We start from the raw sequence: 27,792 nt of genomic DNA, 5'->3' as shown, positions 1-27,792 counted from the left end.
CTGAAAGCTGTAACGTTTATATTTTTCTGCTGATAGAGCTTTTTGTAGGCTTGTTTTTTTTGCAGGACAAGATGATGTTTTCAGCTGTACCATTTGTATTTACATCCTTTTTTATTGCGTTTTATTGCATTTTTTGTTCAGCTGTATGATGATAAAGCATTGTTTTTTGCCTTCTTTTTTATTTATTTTTTTACGGCGTTCACTGAAGGGCTTAACTAATGGGACGGTTTTAAGCTATGTGCACACGATGCGGATTTGTTGCATTTCTGTAGTGTTTTTTCTACTCGGCAATGCACCATAAATGCAATGGATTACTAAAGCAAGGTTAATCAATGACAATACTGAATTGTTGTGCACATAATGTGGAAATTTCTGTCCTTATTTGCAGGATTTTATTTTTCGCAACATGTCAATTCTTTTTGCGGATCTGCAGCATTTTCCACCCATTGACTTCCATTGAGTCACTCAAATCTGCAGCAAAAATGCAGGAGTGAAAAGGTTTGCAGATTTGCTGCGGATTTGGTGCCAAAAACGCAGCAGGTTTGTCAAAGGAAATGATGTGAGAAGGAGGAAGAGTGTATGGGTGGAGAATATAGAATAGTGCCCATCTTGGTTGAAGCACATCAACAATGGAGGTTGGACAAGGAAATTACATAACATTTTTATTTTCTTTTTAAGTACTATATCTTTATTTAGCTAACAAATCCGCAAACAAATCGTCATACACATCCGCATGAAAATCTGCATCAAAAATGCATAAAATCCACATCAAAAATGCACGGAATTTCCACTGTGTTTTCTGCAAAAAGATGCAGAAACCGTGCAAAAATTGGAAAAAATATGTATTTCTTTTTTTCTTTATTTAGGAATTTTAAAAAATATATCTTTACACACTCTAATATTTTTTTTAAAGCTTTTTTAAATTGTCCCAGGATGGAACATTACTGTATTACACTCTTCACTGCAGAGTATCAGATCAGCGATCTGACAGGCAGGGAAGGAGGCATGCCAGTGCCTGTTCCCAGCAGGTGCTCACAAGCCTCCTTCCTTGCATTACCCGGAAGGACCCCGTGGCCAACTGACACCCTCACAGGATCGCCGCTGCGCTCATCGTGAGGCCACGTGATCGGTGCGCTGTATTAGTACTGCTGTTTGCCGGAACGCATCTGCCGCAGAGCTGTACTAGTACGGTGCATGTCAGAAAGTGTAGAAGTACCAGAAATGTGTAGATGTACCTGTTCATGGACATCTATATGGTTCATGTGGAGATGTTTTAATTAGGGTTGAGCGACCTTTACTTTTATAGGATCGGGTCGGGTTTCACGAAACCCGACTTTTTCAAAAGTCGGGTCGAGTGAAATCGGCCGATCCTATAAAAAAGTCGGGGTCGGGGTTGGCCGAAACTCGAAACCCAATGCAGTGCATTGGGTTTCCAATGGTTCCCAGGGTCTGAAAGAGCGGAAACTCTCCTTCAGGCCCTGGGATCCATATTTAAGTGTAAAATAAAGAATTAAAATAAAAAATATCGCTATACTTACCCTCTGACGGGCCCTGGTACTAACCGGGAACCTTCCTTCCTTAGAATCAGCCTTCCAGGACCTTGCGGTGATGTCGCGGTGACGTCGCGGCTTGTGATTGGTCGCGCGGCCGCCCATGTGACCGCTCGCGCGACCAATCACAAGCCGCGACGTCACCGTGACGTCACCGAAGGTCCTGGAAGGGCTGATTCTTAGGAAGGAAGGCTGCCGGAAAGAAGCAGGGCGTGTCCGAGGGTGAGTATATACCTAATAGGAATATACTCACCCTCGGCTTCGTTCCGGCAGCCTTCCTTCCTAAGAATCAGCCCTTCCAGGACCTTCGGTGACGTCACGGTGACGTCGCGGCTTGTGATTGGTCATGCGAGCGGTCACATGGGCGGCCGCGCGACCAATCACAAGCCGCGACGTCACCGCGATGTCACCGCAAGGTCCTGGAAGGCTGATTCTAAGGAAGGAAGGTTCCCGGTTAGTACCAGGGCCCGTCAGAGGGTAAGTATAGCGATATTTTTTATTTTAATTCTTTATTTTACACTTAAATCTGAATTCTGATACCAATTCCCGATATCTTAAACATATCGGGAATCGGTATCGGAATTCCGATTCCAGATTCAGAAGATCGCCGACTTCATGGCCGACCCCACACAGGGGTCGGGTCGGGTTTCATGAAACCCGACTTTGCCAAAAGTCGGCGACTTCTGAAAATTGCCGACCCGTTTCGCTCAACCCTAGTTTTAATCATATACAAACAAAATTGAAGATTTTATACCATTGAGCTGGACTTCTACCACAGTAGCATGGAACACATTATACTGTATTATGCAGCTGTGTGGATAAAAATCCAACTCTGGGGTGAGGTCACAGACTTGGTAGAAAGCTCACGATGACTTTTCTGTGTCTCCTTTTGCCTGTTTTCTCACTCTGCTCCTTGCTCCTCCTACTATCTCCCCCCAATAAGTATAATTAGAAGTGTAACATCCTGTATAATAGGAAATTAGATCACTGTGACGCATCAGTGCTGGCAGTCTGACTTGTGTTGGGCAAGATGTAGTTGAGCTGTTCTTTCAGAATGGATCGTAAGCTCAGGAAGAAGGGGTGGGAGAAGAAGTGTCTCATCAGTGGAGAAAGAAATGGATTTCTCTGATAAGATACTGTATATTACAAAGCTTCTTATATTCACATCTACTATTCATTTACGCAAAGTTTCCTGAAAGTACAGCTCCCTTTTGAACAATAATTTAACAGTATCTTATCTTAAAACATTACAAGTGGGTACAAAAGTGGGCACAAGCCAAATCTGAGTACAGTTTCAGTGTTTTGAATGATTGCAATGCATTGTGTGTATGTAGAGAACAGAAAGTGTATGTGTGCATGTGGGGGGGTATGCAGAGTGAATGTGAGTATGTGTGTGTAAGGAGACAGCAGGCACGTAGGATGCAGTCGCGGAATGTAGTCAGAGCAAGGGTTATCAGGGGATTAAATACTACAGTGGATACTCCATGCAGGGAGAAGTAGAGGGAAATTTTCTTAATACAAATTACTGGAACTTGGAACACGGTAGTAAAGCAAGTAACTAGACAATACGTTCAGAGGAAACAGACTTATCAATCTTACGCAGTCCTCAGTGTATTCCCTGGGTGCAAACGGTGGCGGCAAGCCAATGGCGCTGTGGAAATTCGGTGTTGTCCTGGAGAGGATGGCGTCTTGGGTCCTGTTGTGGGCGATGTTTCCGTGTGGTCCTGATGCCGGCTTTGGGTCCGGAAGGAGAAGGAATACACAAGGCAATGTCTCTGTCCTGCACGGCAGTTTCCCTTATGTGGGGTCTGTTTAGAAGCTTAACAGGATAAAGTTCACAATGGGTGGTACGACTCTCCGGTCTGTGTGGGCGTGAGGCTATGTCCTATACATGGGCCCTTTGTCTCACTGTCAGCGGTGTTAACGGTGTCAGCAATATCGGTACATGGCTCTGACGACAGTCTCCGTTTATCGCTCTCTGGCCTTCAAGTCTTAGGCCTGCTCTCTCATGATTCTCTGCGCTAGGAGCACCTACACTGACCTCTTGCGCACTGCACGTACCCGCCGTAACTGTCAGATTACTCGCACGCTGCAATTCCCTCAGCTTAGCCACGCCTGCTTTTCTCAACTGCCGGGAACAGTCCAGGGCCTTAAGCTTTCCCCCCTACAACATAGGTGACAGCCCCAACGGTTCTGGACCCGTCACAGAGGAAGCACGTCTAGCTGGGTTCTTCTCCTTACATTCCTGCTCTCTTTTTGCTCGCCATTCCACAGGCGAGAGTTCTTGTAGTATGCGTTGACATTCTTCTAAGTTTCGAACAACTTGCTGCCAAACAAAAGGATCCTGATCAAATCGGCTGGGGGTTTTTCCTGCTGTTGAATGTTCAGAACATCGTAAACTGGGAATATCAGTTGGTTCTACTTGAGTAGTTGAATCAGGCTGGATCAACGAAGGCGGAGACATGCTCAACTCTGGAAAAACAGCCATTTCAGGAGTTGCAGGAGTCCCAGGGGCCTTGAGTTTCTGTTCTCCTTCTGGTCCTGCCTGTGGTGGTTCACGGCATTCCTCCCCTTCACTATCACTAGTGACTGATGGAAGATTCTCAGGGGCATCGTGTTCTTCTTTCTCAGTTCGAGCAGGGTCTCTAGACACACAGGGGCGTAACATGTTTCGGTGCACAACACGAGTAGGAGCATCATTGACCCCTTTCGGGCTGAACTTCATAGACGGGCCTTTCAGAATTGACTCATCGACGCACACGATACGGTGTTTTTCCCATCGATGATCTAACTTGTCTCGAGGATGTTTCTCTTTGACCAATACCTGGTCTCCGGCCTGTAGAGCTGTCCCTCATAGAGGAGCAGTCTCTGGATGCTCCAACTCTCGGAACCGGGTTTGTACCAGATGATGTAGTGTCTGCAACCGATGACGGTGCTCTCAGACCCAGGTGGACACCCCCGTCCGTGGGTAGTCCTCCTCTGGGTCCAGCTCCAGCTCAGTAATCTCTTTTCCTGGCCTGCCGAAAAGTAGAGTATAGGGAGTGTATCCTGTGGTGCAATGTACCCGATTGTTGTACACCCACACCAGCTCTGTTACAAATTCTGGCCAACAGGCCTTACGGTCCTCTTGCAATGTCCTCAACATTTGGATAAGTGTTCGATTGAACCGTTCACATGCTTCATTACCCTGAGGGTGGTAAGGCGTCGTACGAGATTTCTCAATTCCATACAAATGGTGTAGCTCTTCCATGATTTGCCCCAAGAAGCAGGTACCTTGGTCTGAGTGAATTTTCTTAGGGCAACCATACACCTGGATGAAATTTTTACAGATAGCATGAGCTGCAGATTCGGCAGTTTGGTCCCGAGTTGGGGTCACGACAGCGAAATTAGTGAAGTGATCCACCATGACTAAACAATGTTCGAACCCTTGATAGGCTGGGCTCATTGTCAGATAGTCAATCATCAATACTTCTAGTGGGGCAGAGGTCACGATAGTTTGTGTGGGGGCCCTTTGTTTCGGAGGTTTGAACAGCTCGAAGTTCCTACAGAGCCGACGCACATCTTCCACCACTGTTTTTAGCAATGGATGGTACACCAGTGTCTGCAACCACTGAAAGGTCTTTTCCTGACCGAAGTGGGCCCCTTTTTCATGAGCCTCTGTGGCCACTTGATGTAACAGCATCTCAGGAATCACTACTTGCCAAGTAACAGACAGGGTCCGTTGCAACTGGACCTTTCTATACAGTAATCCGTCCCTCAGGTGGAACCTCTCGCATTGACATAGAATTTGTTTCATCCCAGGGGACAGGGTCTCTCTCTCCTCCTGGCTGGGCAGTTGTTTGAGGGCCACCCACTGCTGAATTTAGGTGAGCTCTCCATCTTCCTGCTGAATCAGCACCCACTCATCATGCGGCTGTCCCAGCATACCTTCTTGAGGTTCTATCTGAGCCTGTTCCCGTGCATCTGCCAATGTCCTGACAGATCCTCAGAACTTAGGAATTTCATCAGCCTCCAGCTCTTCATCTCGGTTAGGGCAGAGCTGCTTATGTGGAACCCTGGATAACGCATCTGCATGGGTATTTGTAGACTATTTTGTACCAGCATTTGGCCATTCTAGTCAGCCAGCGCTGTTCGAGGGCCCCTAACTTCTCGTTCTCCAGGTGAGCCAGTGGGTTGTTGTCAGTGCGCACCAGAACCTCAGACCCGGATAGGTATTCCGCAAACTTCTCTGTCATGGCCCATACTAGTGCCAACAATTCTAGTTTGAACGAGCTGTAGTTGTCTGGATTCCGTTCAGAGTCATGGAGGGAACAACTCACATAAGCAATCACCTTCTCTTTCCCATCTTGGATCTGCGACAATACGGCTCCGAGCCCATGTAAGCTCCCATCCGTATGGAGAATGAAAGGTTGAGAAAAGTCAGCATAGGCCAGGACTGGGGCTTCTGTCTGACCCATTTTCAAGGCTAGGAATGCTCTCTCCTTACGCTCTCCCCACTGAATTTCCCGATTTTTTGCTCCTGATGGCAATGGATTCGCAATGCGAGTGAAGTCTTTGACGAACCGCCGATAGTACCCGATCAGCCCTAAGAAGGCTCAAACATCCTTTATGGTTCTCGGGGTAGGCCAGTCCCGTATGGCTACAATCTTCTCACGGGACGGTCTTACACCTTCTGCAGAGAACATGTGCCCTAAGTACTCAATCTGAGTGCAGAACAGGTGACATTTAGAAGGTTTAACTTGCAGCCCAAGCTTCTGGAGCCGGCTGAGTACTTGCTCAAGACGCTGTAAATGCTCCTCAAATGTGGTGGCAAACACAATTATGTTATCCAGGTAGATGAGAATGGCTTCAAAGTTCAGATCTCCTAAACACCTCTTCATGAGTCCCTGAAAAGTACCGGGAGCATTAGCCAATCCGAACGGCATTCTAATGAACTCGTACAGGCCCATAGGTAGTATGAAGGCCGTCTTCGCTCGGTCGTGTTCTGACATCAGCACTTGCCAGTACCCACTAGCTAGGTCTAGCATGGAGAAGTATCTTGCATTCCCCAGAGTGGACAAGGATTCTTTGATAAGGTGTAGTGAATATGAATCCCGTACCGTGCAGGCATTTACTGTAGTTTGTGATAGTCCACACAGAACCGTAGAGTACCGTCTTTTTTCCGCAGTAGAACGATAGGTGCAGCCCACGGGCTTTGGCTCTCTCGAATGACACCGGTCTGTAGCATTTGTCTGAGCATCCCTTTTACCTCCTGGTACATTTGTGGAGGAATCTGTCAATAACGCTCTCTCACAGGTGCAGAATTACCTGTTGGGATCTCATGTGTGATGGCAGTTGTACAGCCGAAATCATCCTCATGTTGAGCAAACACGTCCTGGTAACGTCCTAGTAAGGCCTCCACCTGCTCCACCTGTGTGAACTCTGTCAACTCAGCCCAAGTTTGTTCTAAGATGTGACGTCCCTTTCTCTGTTGTTGGGGTTCGAACACCGGGGCTGTCTCCACAGCTACAGTTCATGGATCTTCCCCTTTTTCCTTTAATTGGATGGCCTGTGATTAGTGTTGAGCATTCCGATACCGCAAGTATCGGGTATCGGCCGATACTTTTGTGGTATCGGAAATCGGAATCGGAAGTTCCCAGTGTATGGTTCCCAGGGTCTGGAGGAGAGGAGACTCTCCTTCAGGCCCTGGGATCCATATTCATGTAAAAAATAAAGAATTAAAATAAAAAATATGGATATACTCACCCGTCCGGGGGCCCCTGGACCTTACCGATTGTAACCGGCAGCCTCCGTTCCTAAGAATGAGCAGTTTAAGACCTTCGATGACATCGCGGCTTGTGATTGGTCGCGTGCCGCTCATGTGACCGCTCACGCGACCAATCACAGGCCACGACGTCATCGCAGGTTCTAAACTGAGGAGTTTAGGGCCTGCGATAACGTCGCGGCTTGTGATTGGTCGCGTGAGCGGTCACATGAGCTGCACGCGACCAATCACAAGCCGCTACGTCATCGAAGGTCTTAAACTGCTCATTCTTAGGAACGGAGGCTGCCGGTTACAATCGGTAAGGTCCAGGGGCCCCCGGACAGGTGAGTATATCCATATTTTTGATTTTAATTCTTTATTTTTTACATGAATATGGATCCCAGGGCCTGAAGGAGAGTTTCCTCTCCTTCAGACCCTGGGAACCATCCAGGATACCTTCCGATACTTGAATCCCATTGACTTGTATTGGTATCGGGTATCGGTATCGGCGATATCCGATATTTTTCGGTTATCGGCCGATACTATCCGATACCGATACTTTCAAGTATCGGAAGGTATCGCTCAACACTACCTGTGATAGTATCAGCTCCTCTGGCATGCCTACAATTTGCCCAATTTCACTTCTGGGGGTAAGCGTCAGAGTGTCTTCCCTTAAGTTCACACACCGCACGGGTACCATTCCATCATGCATGGTCGCTAATTTCCTGGCAACTAAGAGCCCTGATGGCAGATTCTCCATGGCAGCCGGTTCAAGTTGTACTTCAACCCCCTCCAGGGGGAGCAAGCTCGGACAGGTAGTGAAAGCACACTTTTACCAGGTGGTAAGTCGAGTTTGGCTGCAGCCGGAATTATCACTTTTCCCAGCACCTTTCCATCACAGGAGGCCTCTTGTGCCTGGGCCGTCTGGATCAACTGCTGAAACACTGTCTTTTGTGGTGTATGCAGTTTCCACTGTTTCAGGAACACGTTAGGAGACTCGTTATTAAGAAGATTTCCAAACTCCCTGAGTACATTCATTCCCAGTGTGACGGTATGTCTACGCGTGGGGTCCCCTGCGGTTAACACCACTCCCTTGCAGCCCAGGTGTTTGCCGCAGACCTTAATCTGCATCCATGCCACCCCTGTGACCAGGATAGGTATTTGATTGGTGGCCGTCAACTTGATCACTGGCCCCCACTCAGGCCTCATGGCTTCTGGGAAGTGTCTTTTAAAGTATGTCTCAGGCATCGTGGTTACTTGAGAGACCGTATCTACCAGGCAGCGTACGGCCTGTCCATCCATTTCGGCCCATACTAATGGACACACTGACACTAAATTGGTGGGACTATTGTTTCTCCTTTTGGGTTGTTCTGGCTCTGGGCAGTGCTGTAGTCGCTGTCCCCATTGCGGGCAGGCCCAGACCACATGTACTAGTTCTCCACAGTGGTAACAAGTTGGGGGCTCTTCCCGACAAGATACTCTTCCACCCCATCGCGGTTCTGAGAATGTTCTGCTTCTGGGTGTGCTTAACGAGGTCACCTTCCTTTTAGCATCGGTCAGATCTTCCCTCATGGATTGGATCTCTTTCCGTAAATCTTCCACCCATTCTGGTTCAGCAATTAAATTCACGGCCACCTCTCCGCTGCGGACCTTCGCCGCCGAGACTGTCACCCCCTGCTCCTGTTCACGCACGCGCGCCTCTCTTCCCACCTCTGCAAAGGTCATGCGTGGGTTCGAGCGCAAGCATTCCCGCAGGGCCTGTTTTATCAGCGCATCTCTCATTCCGGTCACTAACTGGTCTCGTAACACCACGTCTTTTCTGACTATGGCAGTGTGAATTACTTGCAATACGTTCATATACCGTGTCACCGTCTCCCCTTCTCTTTGAACCTGACTAAATAGCTGCTTGTGCAATTCCCCCACATCTGTGGGGTCCCCGCGAGTCTCCTCCAGTACTTGCAACACTTTGTCCCGGAGGGGCTGCAACATAACTGAATTCCTCGCCTCCACCTCTAAAGCCATTACGGCGACCTCTGCCTGCAAGGGGGGGGACCATAGGGTGCATTCTCATTATTTCTTTTATTCGTTCAGTCCAGCTCCATAACATGGTGTTAATCCCATTAAATTTTGGAGGATTGTTTATCATTGCCCCCAGAGTGATACTGGACCTAGGGCCCTCCCCAGATGCTTGGTCTGCCATGTCCGTATGTGTAGACTGCATCGTGCCGACTACACCAAGTGTAAGGAGACAGCGGGTACGTAGAATGCAGTAACGGAACGTAGTCAGAGCAAAGGTTATCAGGGGATTTAGTTCTACAGTTCTTTCAGAATGGATCGTAAGCTCGGGAAGAAGGGGTGGGAGAAGAAGTGTCTCATAAGTGGAGAAAGAAATGGATTTCTCTGATGAGATATATTACAAAGCTTCTTATATTCACATCTACTATTCATTTACGCAAAGCTTCCTAAAAGTACAGCTCCCTTTTGAACAATAATGTAACAGTACCTTATCTTAAAACATTACAAGTGGGTACAAAAGTGGGTACAAGCCAAATCTGAGTATAGTTTCAGTGTTTGAATGATTGCAATGCATTGTGTGTATGTAGAGAACAGAAAGTGTATGTGTGCATGTGTTATGTGCAGTGGGGGGTATGCAAGGAGACAGCAGGCACGTAGGATGCAGTAGCGAATGTAGTCAGAGCAAGGTTTATTAGGGGATTAAATACTACAGTGGATACTCCATGCAGGGAGAAGTAGAGGGAAATTTTCTTAATACAAATTACTGGAACTTGGAACACCATAGTAAAACAAGTAACTAGACAATACGTTCAGAGGAAATAGACTTATCAATCTTACGCAGTCCTCAGTGTATTCCCTGGGTGCAAATGGTGGCGACAAGGCAATGGCGCTATTGAAATTTGGCGTTGTCCTGGAGAGGATGGCGTCTTGGGTCTTGTTGTGGGCGATGTTTCCTTGTGGTTCTGATGCCTGCTTTGGGTCCGGAAGGAGAAGGAATACACAAGGCAATGTCTCTGTCCTGCACGACAGTTTTCCCTATGTGGGGTCTGTTTAGAAGCTTAACAGGATAAAGTTCACAATAGGTGGTACGACTCACCGGTCTGCATGGGCGAGAGGCTATGTCCCATACATGGGCCCTTTGTCTCACTGTCAGCGGTGTCAACGGTGTCAGCGGTGTCAGCAATATCGGCATATGGCTCTGACAACAGTCTCCATTTATCGCCCTCTGGCCTTCAAGTCTTAGGCCTGCTCTCTCACGATACTCTGCGCTAGGAGCACCTACACTGACCTCTTGCGCACTGCACGTACCCGCCGTAACTGTCAGATTACTCACATGCTGCAATTCCCTCAGCTTAGCCACGCCCGCTTTTCCCAACTGCCGGGAACAGTCCAGGGCCTTAAGCTTTCCTCCCTGCAAGATAGATGACAGCCCCAACGGTTCTGGACCCGTCACAGAGGAAGCACGCCTAGTTGGGTTCTTCTCCTTATATGTGCAGTGTGTGTGCAGCAATGAGTTAGCTGTCTTTGCAGTACCTGGATGTGTAAGGGTATGTGCAGACATTCAGTATATGTCCGCTGCATCCAAAGAGCTGCCAGGTATTGAACGCAGGTGAATCCGCATGTGATCACTGAGCCGTGTGGAATCACTGCGTCCAATACATTGTGCGGGTGAAATTTATCTTGAAGGGACACGCATCTCCGCAAGATAAATTGACATGCTGGGGTCTGGAAAGACACGCCGCATGTCTGTCTCCGCATGTGAGCCGCGGGCGTCTCTGGACCCACAGCGTTTACTGACCCTGTGGACCTACCTTAAAGAGTGGGACTGCAGTGTGTGCAGTGTTCATAGGATATCAATGCAGGTGTACAAAATATGTGTATAATGTATGTTTTCTGAGCTTATGTCACATTCACCTTTTGATCAACATTTGGTATTGTTGGTATAAGGAAAGACTGAATATTTCGCAGCTATCAGGCTGCTTCACGTATTCCTTCATTGGTTTGGAAATGGGAGCAGTTAAAAGCACTTTTATCGGTAATTGCAGCATTACCATTTAGGTATTGTGCGATAGCAATTCTCACACAAACAACTATTTTACAGTTGTGATTTTGCTGTAAAAAAAGGCCAAACTGTAGATAAGTCGCACACAAGTGGCAGCTCAAAGACTTGCATTGAAGCCTGCGCCAAGTGTGTTATGTGTGACTTGCGACTAGCAGCGGAAAATCAACACATTTGGACACATTTGTGACTCTTTTTCACAGATACCACTGAGTCACCATAGGAAATCATTACATGCGACATCATAATGCAACACTGTGATTTCAGTATTATGCAACACGTTGCCATGTAGCTCAAGCCTAATGGTGGTTGTAAATGCTAATGTTTGCAAACCACAACAATTTGCATGTCAACTCTGCTCAGCCGCAATGTGGCCAGAATAAATGTACCAAGGCTTACATTGAACTTTGGATGGAGACACATTTTGAAGCCATCGCCTTGGGTGCCAAGAGATCTTGCCCGCTCCTGACTACAAGTCAAAGTCAACATCGGCGTTGACTTGACCACAAGATAAGTGATTTGTTTCAATAATACAAGTCTTTTGAGATTTCTATTCTCAGACACATCCAGTATTACTGATGAAAATAATTGTTGATACTGGTTTTTTTTTCCAATAGGGCGATTTTGCTAATTCTCAGTGATAGTTTACAAGAAAAGACGTATTTCAATATTTCCAGTGTACATTGTAACATGAAAAAGCAACTGGCGGGTTTCCAATTCTATTTCCAATTTCCAGTTCTACTTCACATTGATTATACTGACGTTCTTTATTTCTTTCTTGTTCTGCTTCTCCGTGCTGCACTGCAGAGTAGGGACATTAGAAGTCAGCATTTAAAAAAAATTCTGGCAAACAACTTATGTAAATATACTTTTCTCATTATGAGATCCTGATAATATCTTCTCCCACCCCCTAATTCACTATGATGCAATCAGGGACTTATAATGAATAGGGGAGGGGACACAGGAAAGGGACTGAGGCTATGTGCACACATTCATGATTTACAGCAGAAAATTCTGCTTTAAATCCTGATGCATTGGCAGGAAAAATGCTGCATAAAAGACATGTCTTTGCCTGTTTTTTCACATGCATTTTTGTTGTGTATTTTTCCTCTCTTGTTAGCATTGGTGAAATATGCTGAATTGATATGAATTGACATTATTCAGATTTTAATCTGCTGCAAATCTACAAAAAAATTAAGCAATGTCTGCATGAGACTTTAGAAATCTCATTCACTTTGCTTGTTCTGTAAAGCGCGGCATATTTTCCTCCCACATATGAGTGGAAAAAAACGCAACAAATTTAGCACATAGCCTTAGAATGAATTAGGGGGGAGAGTCGCAGAGAGCGATCAAGTTATATTTATTGGGAGGCAGAAGGTATAGTTAATGGGGGACACAGTGCTGGCTTTTCAAATTATATTTGGAATGGTGTGTGGCTAATAGTATATTTATGACGTGCCGCATATTTGTACAGGGGCGCAGTGTGGGGGATTTTTTATTCAGGAGACAAATGTATATATACAATATATGTGACCTTATTATTTTCAGGACTGCAGTGATCGGTGTGACAAGACGAGTCATGACTGGGAGATGTTGGCATGATGGGCTGACCAGGTGGAGAAGAAACAGCAGAAAATGACTATCATCTGAAACGTGTCCCTGGAGGTAAATATTATTCTGTACTGTAGTGTATGACTTGGAGTAATTCTGTTACTTGTAAAACCACCTCCCTTAGGCCATATTCTCATATTTGTGTGAAATGTCTGTGTGCTGCTATATTTCTTTTATTGGACTGCACATGAACTCAGAGTTTCAAAGATCCATTCACATAACTGTGAAAATCGCAAAATGAGATCTGCAAGACTCACAGCATGTCCATATCTGATCTGATTATGAGGACATAGGACATACCCAATGGGTCTGTATGTTGTCTGAGAAAAAAAATCAGTCATCACAGCAATACTTCACATTGATACAGGAATGTAGCCGTATAATGTATGGCACAGTCCCTTAGTATAGAGTGTACGTTCTGGTTATATATAGCGCCATCCTTAATTACATCGTTTCCGCTTGCCATCTCTTATTATGTAGCATCTTCTCCAGTTATGTATAGTGCTGTCCCTTATTATATAGCATCCTCTGTTGCTATGTAAGGCGCCGTCCCATTGGTACATAGCAAGAGCTGATACTATGTATGCATAAATCTAAAAGTGGGAAACAGAGCGCACAATAGGGTGATACCCCATGGAGGGAGAGTAGGAGAGTGTTGATTACATTCACGTGGTAGAGCTGTGACAAGCACAAGTCCTATGTCGGCATTAAGAAAAACAGCTGCTGCTGCCTCGCGGCTGGTGGACAAATCCTCCAGGAGATATTGGATCCAGTTGGATGGACACGGAGGTGGGCTGTGCTGCTGGAGTAAATCAATTCTTCCAAAATGATGTGAGTAAGGTTTTTTATTCACTATTGTGAATAAAGAACCTTATTCTCACCATCATTTCAGAAAAATGGATTTACTCCAGCAGCACAGCCCACCTCCGTGTTCAACCAACTGGATCCAATATGTCCTCTTGTTATGTATAGCACTGTGCCTTACATAGTCTTTGTATTGCACAGGGAATGCGAACTGTCAGTATTCGCCCTTGTTAATGCTATTAGGATTCTCATTATTTGCACTTAGTAACATTGGCCTGTAGTGCTAGATATAATATTTACATCTACTTTCTGTACCATAGTGTAAGTTGTACAACTTATTTAGTAGGAAACCAAGTAATAAACTGTCATAATTAACCCTTTTTGATTCCAGATGTAAATATTAACCTATTTGCACTTGGCAGGTGAGGTGTTAACACATGTGTTGATGTTGTTACACCCAGTTAACGGTAAGAAGTGGAGATCCTCAGTGCATTTCCTGGTGTACAGTGTCCACACTGCAGCGCCTATTCAAAGTGGACATCCACGTGGCAGGCAGTAAAAAGGGCTCCTTCATGAACAACTGTGCTCTGTATTCCCAGGATGGCAAAATTCCAAGTTTCTCAATGAACTTCCCAGTTTGTGTATAAACCGCGAGGTCTCCAGGTGGCCAACGGCAAATAGATAAACAGAACAGATCTACACAAGACCACTTAGGTGGAAAAGCGCTACACTGTGTGTGCACATCATGGTGTCCAATCCATACATGGGCAAGCAGTTAATGCTTTCATTATGAATTTAGTCTTGTTAAAGATCCTTTCAGCCACTTCTGCAGCTAATACGTGCTTTCATTCTGATAATATACTGTAGGTTATTCTAAGTGAACAGAAAATATTTTCCTTATAAGTTACCAACAAATTAGGTTATTAAGCACGCTACAAATAAAGCCCAGTACAGTGGAGATTCAGATGTCATCAATAGAGAATCTAGCCTGCCACACAAGCAGAATGACCATCCACTGTTGAGAGTTCAGTCCTACCGTTCCTAGTGACATGATGTAGGTCCTTCTGTAGATGACTGAGATAAATCATTATTCATGTCTAAGCCTTCCTGTGATCAATCAATGTATATCTGGAGTCTTGTTCAGGTACCCAAAGGTTCAAAAGCTAGAATAACTGCAATCTCGATGGACCAACTTGTTCTGAATGATATGAAATGTATGTTCTGTCTAATAATAGGCACTGAGTGCCTCTGTCATCATCCCATGTTACATATTACAGCTCTGCTTGTTTGGGTTGTAGAGTCAAAAGAATCCCGACACTCACGTAGATTGTTTTCTTGATTCTTTCAGTGTCGGCGAGTTTCAGTTCATCCACAGCTTTCAACAGCAGGGCCGTTGTAAGCTCTTGATGGGCTGAAATGCATAGAAAATAAGAGATTCAACATAAAAATCTCAGAGTGTTGGATTTATGTTCACTTGTCCACTTTTCCACTTGCACCACTACTTGCAGTGGTGTGCCAATCATTTTGGATCTGCTTGTTTGGGTTGAGTGCTTTGTATAAGCATTATAAAGTCAGTGCATGGACTACAAATATCTGTTACAGAAAAACAACTACATTCCCACACTGGACATCTAAAAAGGAAGAGGGATGGAAACCAAATTTAAGACCCTTTAAAATAATCTCTTCAGTGATTAAGTACATCATCATGACTCTGTATTGGTCAAATGAGTAAACTCAATCCTTGGTGTCCTAGTCTCTCAGTGCCTTGTGCCTGTTGGCAGTCATATTAGTTAGTGTTCATTCCTGGGGACTGGTGACTACTTACTAATGTATTGTAATATGTTCTATATTATACTGTAGTATCTATATGATCTTCACGGTCTTGTTTTGGACATTACCCTACATTGACCTCCAGGGCTTTCAAAACTGAAGTAAATGATGCATAAATGCCATGATGTGTCTGTATTGTTCCACCGCCAGTTACTTTTAATACATGTTCTTTTTTAATACATTATTTGATATATTATGTTGTCTATGCTTATTGACATAAGAGGGAGCAATTCAGCACATCCCATGGAGTATTATATAAAAGAATTCTGACCCCTAGTTCTCGTTTGCTTTTTAAACTCAGGAGTAATATAAAAGATGCTCTATATCATATTAGCCAGTTGAAAAAACTTGTAATATCCCAAATAAAGCCTCATTTAAACGTCAGAGAATCATGTACGTGTTTTATCTGTGATTTTCACAGATAAAATTCATAGAAAATAATGACTATGAGGCTGTTCACAAGTCCATGTTTTTTTGTGGACTGCATGTGTACTCAAAGAAATTGCACAGAATTTAATCCAACGGGTCCATGAAAATCACAGAGAGCACACAGATGGCATCCATGTGCTCTCCATGTCCTGTCCGTGATTAATAAGATAATGGATAGGAGAAACTTTGTTGATTTTTTGATCACTGACAAATCGTTAATGGTAAAAACTGACAAATAGACCAAACACTGCTAAAAATTGGATCCAAAACACTGACGAACAGCTGTCTGTATTTTACGTACGATAAAATCATGGATGTGTAAATGAAGCCTGCGGATGCTTGACATGGCAAGATTTTGTTCAGAATTTTACATATATATCTGTAATCCAAAACCAGAAATGAGTCCAAAACTCAAAACAAATGTAAATGCTTCCTCTCTGTTGAAGGTAGAACTTCTAGTTTTGGCTAATAGTATCTAAAATACTGATCAAAATACTTCTGCTTGAAAGTGGCCTAAAAGAAAGCAAGCAATATTCATGAAATGATGGCACATTTTATGGGCTCCATTATACTGGATAGAGGACCATTATATTGGATGGAGAGCCATTATACTGTATGGAGGGCTGTGCGGGGGTCATCATATTGTGTGGAATGGCTGTGAGTGGCTTCATATTGTGTGGAATGGCTGCGAGTGACCTCATATTGTTTGGAAAGGCTGTGTTGGGGTCATCATACTGCGTGTGGAGGACTGTGGGGTCCATCATACTGTGGGTGGAACTGTGAGGACCGTGATACTGCAAGGGAGACTGTGGGGGCCATCATACTGTGGGTGAGGGCAATCATACTGTGGGTGGAAGACTGCAGAGGCCATCATAATGTGTTAAAGTAACTGTGGAGGCATCATACTGTGTTAAGGTGGCTATGGGGGGCATCATACTGCGTTGAGCTCACTGGTTTAGCTAAAATAAAATAATGTTAATTCATCAGGCTTTTGAGACTACGTAAGTCTCTTCTTCAGACAATGTATCGTGTAACATCTATACAATACAAATAATAGGACAATCTCCATAAATCTGGGCTTATTTTTCAAAATAAGAAAAACCAGCAGATTGCAAAAAGAAAAAAAATCAGTTGCCAAAAAAAGAAATACATGGTGACCATATAGAACTGTGCACTGTCTACTGTCCTTTACCCAAAACAATGTGCCTTCAGCTTTACCATTATTGCATCTGTAAAAACTTACTCTGTACTGTGGAAATTATTATACACACCAGCCGTTCTCCTGGCAATATTCTTCCTATCATTTTGAAGATGCAAATGTACTTTCACCCAGTGGAGACAACGAAATTTGCAATTTGAATATGGAATTGTTAGATGCGGAAATTGCTCAAAAACTGATACAAGGATGCAATTTGTTTTTGAATACAAGCTCCAGTTTATGTTCGACCTAAACATGATTTTTTTTGCCCTGTCCATACAAGATAATTAATAGCTAATTTTTATTTAAGCGGAATCTATATAGAGGCAAACCTGAATGTACCAAACAACAAAAGCACTACAAGCACTCACGTAATGATAAAGCGATTTCCTCCCTAATCATTTTATACTTTATAATCTCTTTATTAGGTGCTCGAAAAAATGACTGCCCATGTTAGCTTTTTCTAAATCAATAGATTGCAAAAAATACAGAGTGACATAATTGCATATGATTGAGGTCTTGTACTAGAAATAGGCACACAATTATTAAGAATGTTGCAGGCTCCAAATACAAGTAAATAACAGCACTTCACAAAAAAAGGTTGTCATTTTTTGTTTTTGCTTTTTTTCTGTTCTGAATTGCTTCTAACCCTGACTTTCAATTGTATGACCTGCTGATAGAAACAATGTATTATGCCCTAAATATCTAAGACGGCGTCTTTCCTAATGAGAAAATATTTAATAAAAATATAATTTGTGCAAACCAATTTAGGTTAATAATACCCATACTGCTCCAATAGGGCTGTTTCCATTAGAATGACATTTTTGTAATTTTTTGGTGTCTAATTGACCACTCATAAAATGAGCATTAGAATGTTTAATGCATTTAAATGTTCATAAGAAAATCAATAGCAAGATTAAAAATGTACAGATATAATATTTTTTGGCTTAATATCTTGTGGTATTTTCAGGTGATACAATCACATATTTGGTTTCACAATCTCAAGACTGATTCCTACTGATGATTTTTTTTCTCTTTTCTGTTTTGACTGCCGGTGTTGAATTTTATGTATATGAACCCTCTTAGTGACTTACTGTAAGGGCTCATGCACGCACCCTTATGAATAGGACAAGTGATATCCGTGTTTTTGATGGCTAGCACTCGTCCCCATGTTATTCTATGGGGTAGTGCACATGTCGGATTTTTTTTCCTTCAGACTGAAGAAACAAATTGCAGCATAAAAAATAATGACATTGGAGTGTGGTCCGATTATCATGGACTGGCTGCATTTACTCTAAACCTTCGAGAAAATTGTATCCCACTGGACCGATTTTCTCAGATGGCAATGAGTAGTTAAAAACATAGAAATGTGGATGATCCATAGCAAAAAGACAGCATTAGGGCTATGTTCACATGACCAGTAATGATCTGCTAGAAGGCACAACTTTTTAGAAAACTGATCTATGCTGGATCCGTTTTTTAACATTGATGTCTATGGAAAATGTATCCATTAATTAGCCATCTGTTTTCTTCCATTTGTAAAGGATCCAGCAAGCAAAAAACGGATTCTTTACAAATGAAAGAAAAACGGATGATTAACTAACAGATCCATTTTCCATAGACTTCAATGTTGAAAAACATATCCAACAGTTTTATAAAAACGGACTAAAAAGTTCTTTCCAGCAACTTACTGCTGGATCCGTTCTAACTGATTATTAGTGGAAATATGAAGATAGCCTTGCAATGTTTCTAGTGCTGGTTCACACAAAAAACATAAGATAAATTTAAAGAGACTTTCCAAGCTTACGAAATTATAGAAAAATACATGATTTATATACACTCACTGGCCACTTTATTAGGTACACCTGTCCAACTTCTTGTTAACACTTAATTTCTAATCAGCCAATCACATGGCGGCAACTCAGTGCATTTAGGCATGTAGACATGGTCAAGACAATCTCCTGCAGTTCAAACCGAGCATCAATATGGGGAAGAAAGGTGATTTGAGTGCCTTTGAACGTGGCATGGTTGTTGGTGCCAGAAGGGCTGGTCTGAGTATTTCAGAAACTGCTGATCTACTGGGATTTTCACGCACAACCATCTCTAGGGTTTACAGAGAATGGTCCGAAAAAGAAAAAAAATCCAGTGAGCGGCAGTTCTGTGGGCGGAAATGCCTTGTTGATGCCAGAGGTCAGAGGAGAATGGGCAGACTGGTTCGAGCTGATAGAAAGGCAACAGTGACTCAAATCGCCACCCGTTACAACCAAGGTAGGCCTAAGAGCATCTCTGAACGCACAGTGCGTCGAACTTTGAGGCAGATGGGCTACAGCAGCAGAAGACCACACCGGGTACCACTCCTTTCAGCTAAGAACAGGAAACTGAGGCTACAATTTGCACAAGCTCATCGAAATTGGACAGTAGAAGATTGGAAAAACGTTGCTTGGTCTGATGAGTCTCGATTTCTGCTGCGACATTCGGATGGTAGGGTCAGAATTTGGCGTAAACAACATGAAAGCATGGATCCATCCTGCCTTGTATCAACGGTTCAGGCTGGTGGTGGTGATGTGCAGCCGACAAATCTGCGGCAACTGTGTGATGCCATCATGTCAATATGGACCAAAATCTCTGAGGAATGCTTCCAGCACCTTGTTGAATCTATGCCACGAAGAATTGAGGCAGTTCTGAAGGCAAAAGGGGGTCCAACCCGTTACTAGCATGGTGTACCTAATAAAGTGGCCGGTGAGTGTATGTCTGAATGCACCACAGCTGAGAAATACACGATTTATCATTTTCATAATCTCTCCCAGCTTTGTGCTGAACCTTTGATTTGATGCTGTCAGGGATTTCTGTGGCTGGATTATTACATCAAGAACTGCTGTTCATATACTCCCCGTCTCACCGACATTGCCTCTATTACAGCGGTCTGCGTGACTCTGTATTGCAAGTTGTACGATAGTACTATAATTGCTCTTTATCTTCACACACATTTGCTACTGAGAGACCTTTCGGCTTTCTGATATTCCACTAAACACTGCACAATCAACTACCTAGCATCTTAGACAGAGCTCCTTCAGAAAGGCAAAGGGAAGAATGAGAGCAGAGAGCACTGGAGATAAGAGACATGTGATGTGTAAAGGTCTCATACTCAGATCTCGTCATACCTAACAGACCAGACATTGTGCGTCTCCCACTCACACACCACCTCCTCAACTCACCCCCTATCTGTCAGTGTCCTGCAAGGTTCAGTCCTAGGGCCCCTGCTCTTCTTCATTTGCTCCTTTGGCCTCTATGCTGATGACACACAGATCTACATCTCTGGATTCGATATCACTTCCCTACTAACCAGAATCCCACAATGTCTATCCGCTATTTCATTCTTTTTCTAGATTTCTAAAGCTTAATATGGACAAAACAGAATTCATCATCTTTCCCCATCTCACTTGACCTCCCAATGGACCTGTACATTAAAGTAAATGGCTGCTTACTCCCCCCAGTCCCACAAACTCGCTGACTTTGGGTAATCCTTGACTGTGACCTCTCCTTCAAACCACATATCCAAGCCCTTTCTACTTCTTGCTGACTTCAACACAAAAATATTTCACTCATCATCACCCGCCTTGACTACTGCAACCTCCTGCTCTATGGCCTCCCCTCTAACCCTCTCGCACCCCTCCAATATATTCTAAACTCTGCTGCCTGACTAATCCACCTGTCCCCGTCTATTCCCCGGCCTCTCCCCTCTGTCAATCCCTGCACTGGCTCCCCATTACCCAGAGACTCCAGTTCAAAACCCTAACCATGGCATACAAAGCCATCCACAGCCTGTCTCCTCCATACATCTGTGACCTAGTCTCCCGGTACTTACCCGAGTGCAACTTCCAATCCTCATAAGATCTTCCCTTCTCCCCTCTTATCTCCTCTTCCCACAATTGCATACAAGATGTTTCCCGCATATCCCCCTACTCTGGAACTCTCTACCCCAACATATCAGACTCATGCCTACTGTGGAAACATTCAAAAGGAACCTGAAGACCTACCTCTTCTGACAAGCCTACAACCTGCAGTAACCCCCCGATCCACCAAACCGCTGCATGACAAGCTGTACTCTCACCTACTGTATCCTCACCCATCCCTTGTAGATTGTGAGCCTTCGCAGCAGGGTCCTCTGTCCTCCTGTACCAGTGGTGACTTCTATTGTTTAAGATTATTATACTTGTTTTTATTATGTATACCCCTTTTCACATGTAAAGCGCCATGGAATAAATGGCGCTATAATAATAAATAATAAGAATAATACTACTAGTCAACAGGAGATAGACTCCCAAAGATTGGTTACATGACTTTACGTGAGACTGGCTTAAGTCCCCCATACACAATAGATGAAAGTTGTCTGGACCCACCTATTCTAACAGGACTGCCTGATAATCTGATGTGCATAGGGCCTTCTGGACCCCTGGCCCTTTAACCCTACCCCGGACAGATAGATTCCTGCCAATTGAAATTTCAAAGCCTGATTCATTCATTTTCAAGGGAGATAAGCCATTGTCAGCGAAGTCAGACAGTCGCTTCCTCCACTTTAGCTATTGAAAATATCCAAATGGTTGGCTGACAGTATATGATCAGCTTTACAGAGACATTTAATTTACAGGCGGTAGACATTCTATGCTTACATCATGTTTGTACATCAGGAAAGCTCAGGCTATACATGCTAAACATATCCAATAGGTTACATTAGCCCAAAAGAGCCCACAAAAGTGTTTTTTTATCCCCTCTATTGCTGGTATAACATGTACAGGCATCCTATTGGTCAACATGTCTGGCAAGACCTAATACATGAGGTAAAAAGCCAGACTGTTAGGCACCATAACAACCCATTGTACTTTGCATACATGCTGTTGGGAGCTGATGGAGTCACAGAAGAAATCCTTTCCTTCTATCAACCACTTGGATGCTGCAGTCAGCATTGACAATAGCAGCCGAGAGGCTAACATGTTGGGTTTGGAATTATTCCTAACCCTGGACATTAGAACAGAAGAGATTGGTCACTACTGGGCTCCAACGGAGATCAAGCAAGCATAGCTCCTCCCATGATATAGGATATCATTCTTACGAGGTTCAAAATCCTTATTAAAAGGCCTATAATGCAAAGGCCATTTTTAAATTTCATTTTATATTGATAACTGTCATGCTTTCTGTAAAGTTCAGTGTTATGTCAGGTTGTGTCTATTATCTAAAGTCAGTTAGTATGTGCTGTAGATACTGACGTAGAAGATAATTTGAATCCACCAAAGCTCTCCATACCATCCTATATCTGGCCAAAGAGGGGATCTCATCAAAATCATGCTGAAGTGCAGGCTTAGGCTTTGGCTTTGGGCTCTTAAAGAATTTATGAATTTCAGTATAGACTTATAGGACAAACACAATATTATTTGCTTTAGTAGATTTCATTACATTTGGTGCCCTTTATCATGAGCCCAAATCACCCAGAGTGTCTACCTCTGTGACATTTAATTTGTTGGCTTTCTAAATCATAGTCTAAAATTGAAGCACATATCACCATAGTAGGACAAGCATTGAAGGCAAGTCTCTAGTGGCAGTAACATCAGTAAAATAACTGAAAAAAAATAGAAAATGTATGTTTTATTGGCTCAGTGCTTTATTTCATAGGTGTTACATGGTACAGAGTACAGTGCAAAGACTTTTTTTGGACATTGCTCATTTGCAATAATATTGCCTGTATGCTCCTATCAGAAATCCATTGGCTTTCAGTGTATGAAGTTTGTGAAGAGTGTTTTGAGCGTATGTCAGACACATACAAATTTTGGATATAAACTCATCTGCAGTACTATGGGTTAACAAAAAAAAAGCATTATTGAATGACAAGCAGTGGCCGATGCCGACCAAGTCTTATTGTAGCGAGAGTCAAAATGCACTTGAGTTCCATAAAGTGAATACTTACACCACAAGGAGGCAGATAAAACTGAATGACAATAATTTGCAAACCATTTTTATTTCCAAATTTCGGAAATTAAAATTCTAACGTTTATTTTGAAGTTAGCTTTACCGCAATTTTGTAAACACATTCATTACAGGGCTTGCCCATATCTAATTTGACTTTCACATGGTTTACCAAGCTGATCAGAAGCCAAATAAATTGAATATTTTCGGGAAATAACCATATTTTTTTCTTATTTACGGATGGCCATAAATATACAAGTATCACCTCTTACTGGAAGGAAAACACTTGGGCACAGCCAGGACACTAAGCCTTTGTACCAAGGTTTTTAACTCACTCATCAGTATACACACAGTATTTACACACCTTGGACTGGCAACATATTCACACATCCATCCAAAGATATCACTGCACGTCCAGCAAAATAAAATACAACAGGTTTTGCTTTTTTATTTATACACATTTCACAATGTTTTTTTTTTTCCTCCGGTGTTACACATTCTTTACTCTGTCTTCTCTCTATGCATGATTTATAAAATATTTGTTTTGCTTTTTACAAAAAAAAAAATAAAATAATAATAATATATAGAAAATGTTGTACCTGACATTACACACAGAGGCTCCTCCAGAATTCTAGGAGAATATTGCAACTTCATTTAAATAAAATTAGAACGTAGTATTCCAATTGTATTTTAATAACATTACATTATTTTTTTTAATATAAATAGGTGCACGGAAACATCATGCACTGCACGGTCCCCGGAGCAAAGGTGGGGAAAATGGAAGCAAACTGTTTCAGTCCTACTACGGGGAGTCATGAGGTTCTTCTATCAAAGAGACACAGGCACAGCTGACAATGCAGGGGAAGCAGAGTGACGGTGGATTATGTTATCAGGTTTCACAAAATCTGTCCACGGTATAATAATAGTCCTCGTCCTATTATAGAGCTGTAGCTATAGTAGGTCCCACTGCAGATTTCATTCAGCTAATTGGGAGAACATGGCATTGGATTCTGGTGTATTATAGATACAATATCTTGCGTTCAAGGCTATGGATGATGTATGAGACACAGATGCATCTGTCAAGCATTTCACAAATCCACAGGGTGTCCCAGTGGTCCAATAGATTTGCACATTACAGGGCATGCCAAGCTTTATCCGAAGAGTAACGTAATAATCTGGCGACATAACACAAGCGTAGAAACGAAGCAAAGCTTTGCAAAAGGCGTCTATTAACAGAGATATATGAAGGATGTGTCGCAACGACAAGGACTTGTCCAAGTGACGCATCCATACTTAGGAACTAAATCGAAAGATTTGTGCAGAGTTGCTTCTAAACAGATCTGCAATAAAGACTCTTTTATTGCTTAAGACTAGGTAAGTGCATTGTTACATAAGTGCAGAATTAGTATATAATGTGTGTGCAAATATTTCAGAGCATACTTAAACATACGACGTAAAAAAAACCCTCTTAGATGAGCAGCATTAGGCCATGCATGAGTGAATCGTCTAGAGTTAGAAAGTCTCCTTAGAAGGTCAAGTATATCTCTACGGAAAGTCCATACAGATCTATGACGTCTTCTCCGGCAAGGGCTTTCTAGACATGACCTTAGTAACCTTTGGGTAATAAGTGCAGTGGGAGAGGACTATTCATGGTAGCACATATGAAATATTGCTACTGCTTGTAGTTTAGTACAAGCACATACCTGGACATTCTGGCTTCTCAATTTTTCACCCACCCCACCCCTTTGTCCTCTCACATTTGAGATACATTCAGCGATTTTTCACAATTATTTTTATTTAAGGTCCTTCATGTGCAATGCGTTTGTTACTATATTTATACTTTTTAATTAAAGTCGGCCAGCCTGGAGTTTAAATAATAAAAATATTACATTATTATCACATTATATTTAGTTAAGGCAGGGGGAGATAGTCTTTATGGCTTCACATAGCCTTTCCTATTTCTAATCTACTCTTCCACCCCCCATTAAGAAAGGCACAATTTGATCCCTAACAAAGGCACTTCTTTGACCATTAGTAACAATGCTGAAACCTAATTTGCTTTGGTGCTTTTTTTATATACAGCTTGGGTTTTTCTTCAATATAAACTCCTTATATGAAAACAAAAAGAAATTGACATTGTTAACATAAATGTTCATTACGATAATTTTTTTTGGGGTCTTTTTCAATTAATGGGCTGTGTTCTGTGCAACTCTGCTAGTGGGTTTCGATCGAAGTCTGGGGCTTCTCTTGTGTCTGTAAGTGGAAGCTGCAGGAAGTGAAAAGAAGGATGAGGAAACAGAAAAAAATCGTAAGTCAACGTTCACATTTTCCACGATCTTATTCAATGATGCATATTATAAAATACAAGTTAACTTTATGTTATATCACAAAATAACTTAAGAAATATATTTACCTAATGTATCTATCTATCTATCTGGACAAAAAAATGTTTTGGTTCTGAAGTGTGAACCTTTCTTAAGAACACTTCAGAACCAAAATTCCGCCACTATGGGCTAATAAACCACTCTCTTTGCCATAATTTTTTCAAGTGCTGCCTCGAAGTTTTGTTTTTTTTGTCTGGATGGTCTGGTTCTTGCCAGGAGGCTGTGCATCCATACTTCTGATGCTGCTCTTCTATTAACCTTGGGTTTTGACGTTTTTAAGTTTCTGTTTTTTTGCTCCCCTTCTTCCCAGAGACATAACTTTATTATTTTTCTGTCAATATGGCCATGTGAAGGCTTATTTTTTGCAAGATGAGTTGGACTTTTGAACAACACCATTGGTTTTGCCATATTGTGCACTGGAAAATGGGAAAAAATTCAAAGTGCGATGAAATTGCAACAAAAAATGCAATTCCACAATTGTTTTCCGTTTTGTTATTTTACGATATTGACTAAATGTTAAAAGTGACCTGTCATTATGATTCTCCAGGTCATTATGAGTTCATATATACCAAACATGTCTAGGCTCTTTTTTATTTAAGTGGTGAAAAAAAAATACAAAGTCTCTAAATGAAAAAAAAGTCGCCATTTTCCGAGGCCCGTAGCGTCTCCATTTTTTGCCATCAGGGGTTGAGTGAGGGCTTATTTTTTTCGCGCCAAACTGACATTTTTATTGATACCATTTTGGTGTATTTACAATCTTTTGATTACCCATTATTGCATTTTAATGCAATGTTGCGGCGACCAAAAAAATATAATTCTGGCGTTTTGACTTTTTTCTGACCATGGCAATGCCAAATATGTGTATTTTTTTCATTACTGTTTTATTTTGAAAGGGAAGAATGGGGGTTATTTGAACTTTTATATTTTTTAAAATGTTTAAATATTTTTTAAAAGCATTTTATTTTTACTTTTCACTTGCTTCTATAGTTTCCATGGGTGACCAGAAGCTTTGGTCATCTGATTGCTTGTGCTACACAGAGCAGGGCTTCAACCTTGCTCTATGTAGCTAAAATGATCACTTGCTACCGGCGGTCAGCACTCATAGCTATCTGGCAATGACAAACACAGGGGTCTGCTACAGACCCCAGGTTGTCATGCCAATCCATCGGCGACCCGTGGTCATGTGACACGGGCGCCGATGGACGGGATTAGTGGCGCGCTCCCGGCGGGAGCATGTTATGTGCCACTGTCAGAGATTGACAGCGGCATTTAACATGTTAACAGCCGCGGGTAGATTGAGATTCCTCCCGCGACTGTTAGGGGCATATGTCAGTTGTTCAAATCAGCTGATATGTTCCAGAAAAGTTGCAGGCTCATCGCCGGAGCCCACAGCAAACAGGGGGAACCCACTTTAGATGCAACTATACAGTACATCTAAGGTGGGAAAAGGGTTAATATTATCTACAGTATCCATCTTTCTATCTAGAAGAAAAAAATGGAAACAAAAATGGAACAGCGCCATGTAAATTAATTCTGAGTGCAAAGCAATCCAAAAAAATATCCATTTGTATAAATAATAAAAAAGAAAAAAGGAGGCAGCACACCAATTAATGATGAAAAAAGTGGACTTTATTAGCCCATCTGGTGTGGCAAAGTTTTCAGTGTATTCAGTGTATTTTTTGGAGTGCTGCCTTATGTTCTTATATTCTATCTATCTATCTATCTATCTATCTATCTATCTATCTATCTATCTATCTATCTAGCTCGATACTGTCAATGGCAGTAGGCCATTAGACTGAAATTGGATCTTTTAGCTGGGGGAACCTGGTGCCAAAAGGCATTGCCCATAGCTTTGCGTCCAGCCATGTTTCCCAACACCTGCCATATATTCACAGCAGGGGTTCAAAGGCTTTGTATGGAGTGGGTTGACATGCTGTAGGGTGTTGACTGTCTTACACAGCAGACACCCACCTATAAGTGCTGTGATTAGAGCCAGCTTTGCTCTTCTCTGTTTAACCACTTAGATGCTGTGGTGAACAGTGCCCATGGCATTTAAATGGTTAGACACAGGGCCCTCTGTCACCCATTTTGGGTCCTCATGATGCAATTGTAGGAACTTAATGGATTGTTTAATGGCAGCTGAGGGAATATTGGGGTTTCCAAATTTGAACAACTGCTATGGGGCCCCTGGATTTCTATCTATCTAAAGA

The 27,792-nt window shown here is 42.7% G+C and overlaps 1 protein-coding gene and 2 long non-coding RNA genes across 8 annotated transcripts in view; 1 reads left to right on the top strand and 2 right to left on the bottom strand.

Annotated features, from left to right (window-relative positions):
• LOC143775388 (uncharacterized) overlaps positions 1-10,650 on the bottom strand; it is a 122,154-nt gene extending 111,504 nt beyond the window's left edge. For 2 of the 4 annotated variants that reach the window (XR_013215643.1, XR_013215642.1), the window contains exons 1-2: positions 10,406-10,650; positions 10,147-10,278 (exon numbers count right to left, since the gene is read on the bottom strand). This is a non-coding gene — a long non-coding RNA (uncharacterized LOC143775388). Of the gene's footprint in view, positions 1-10,146; positions 10,328-10,405 lie in introns of all 4 variants that reach the window. The other 2 variants (XR_013215644.1, XR_013215641.1) reach the window with 2 other exon arrangements.
• Positions 10,651-10,670: 20 nt separating this feature from the next.
• Positions 10,671-24,032, top strand: LOC143775386 (uncharacterized). 2 transcript variants are annotated; one of them, XR_013215639.1, is made up of 3 exons: positions 10,671-10,856; positions 12,917-13,033; positions 23,925-24,032. It is a non-coding gene; the product is annotated as an uncharacterized LOC143775386 (long non-coding RNA). The 2 variants fall into 2 exon arrangements; XR_013215640.1 differs by having other exon boundaries at positions 10,672-10,778.
• ACAN (aggrecan) overlaps positions 22,898-27,792 on the bottom strand; it is a 142,951-nt gene continuing 138,056 nt past the window's right edge. For both annotated transcript variants that reach the window (XM_077263458.1, XM_077263460.1), the window contains one exon: positions 22,898-25,464. In XM_077263458.1, coding sequence (XP_077119573.1) covers positions 25,385-25,464 — 80 coding nt within the window. In that variant the 3' untranslated portion in view covers positions 22,898-25,384. The remainder of the gene's footprint in view (positions 25,465-27,792) is intronic.

Source organism: Ranitomeya variabilis, chromosome 5 (assembly GCF_051348905.1).
Source record: "Ranitomeya variabilis isolate aRanVar5 chromosome 5, aRanVar5.hap1, whole genome shotgun sequence".
NCBI classification, from domain to species: domain Eukaryota; kingdom Metazoa; phylum Chordata; class Amphibia; order Anura; family Dendrobatidae; genus Ranitomeya; species Ranitomeya variabilis.
Note: the sequence above shows the minus strand (reverse complement) of the source record. Positions and strands in the feature narration are given on the sequence as shown.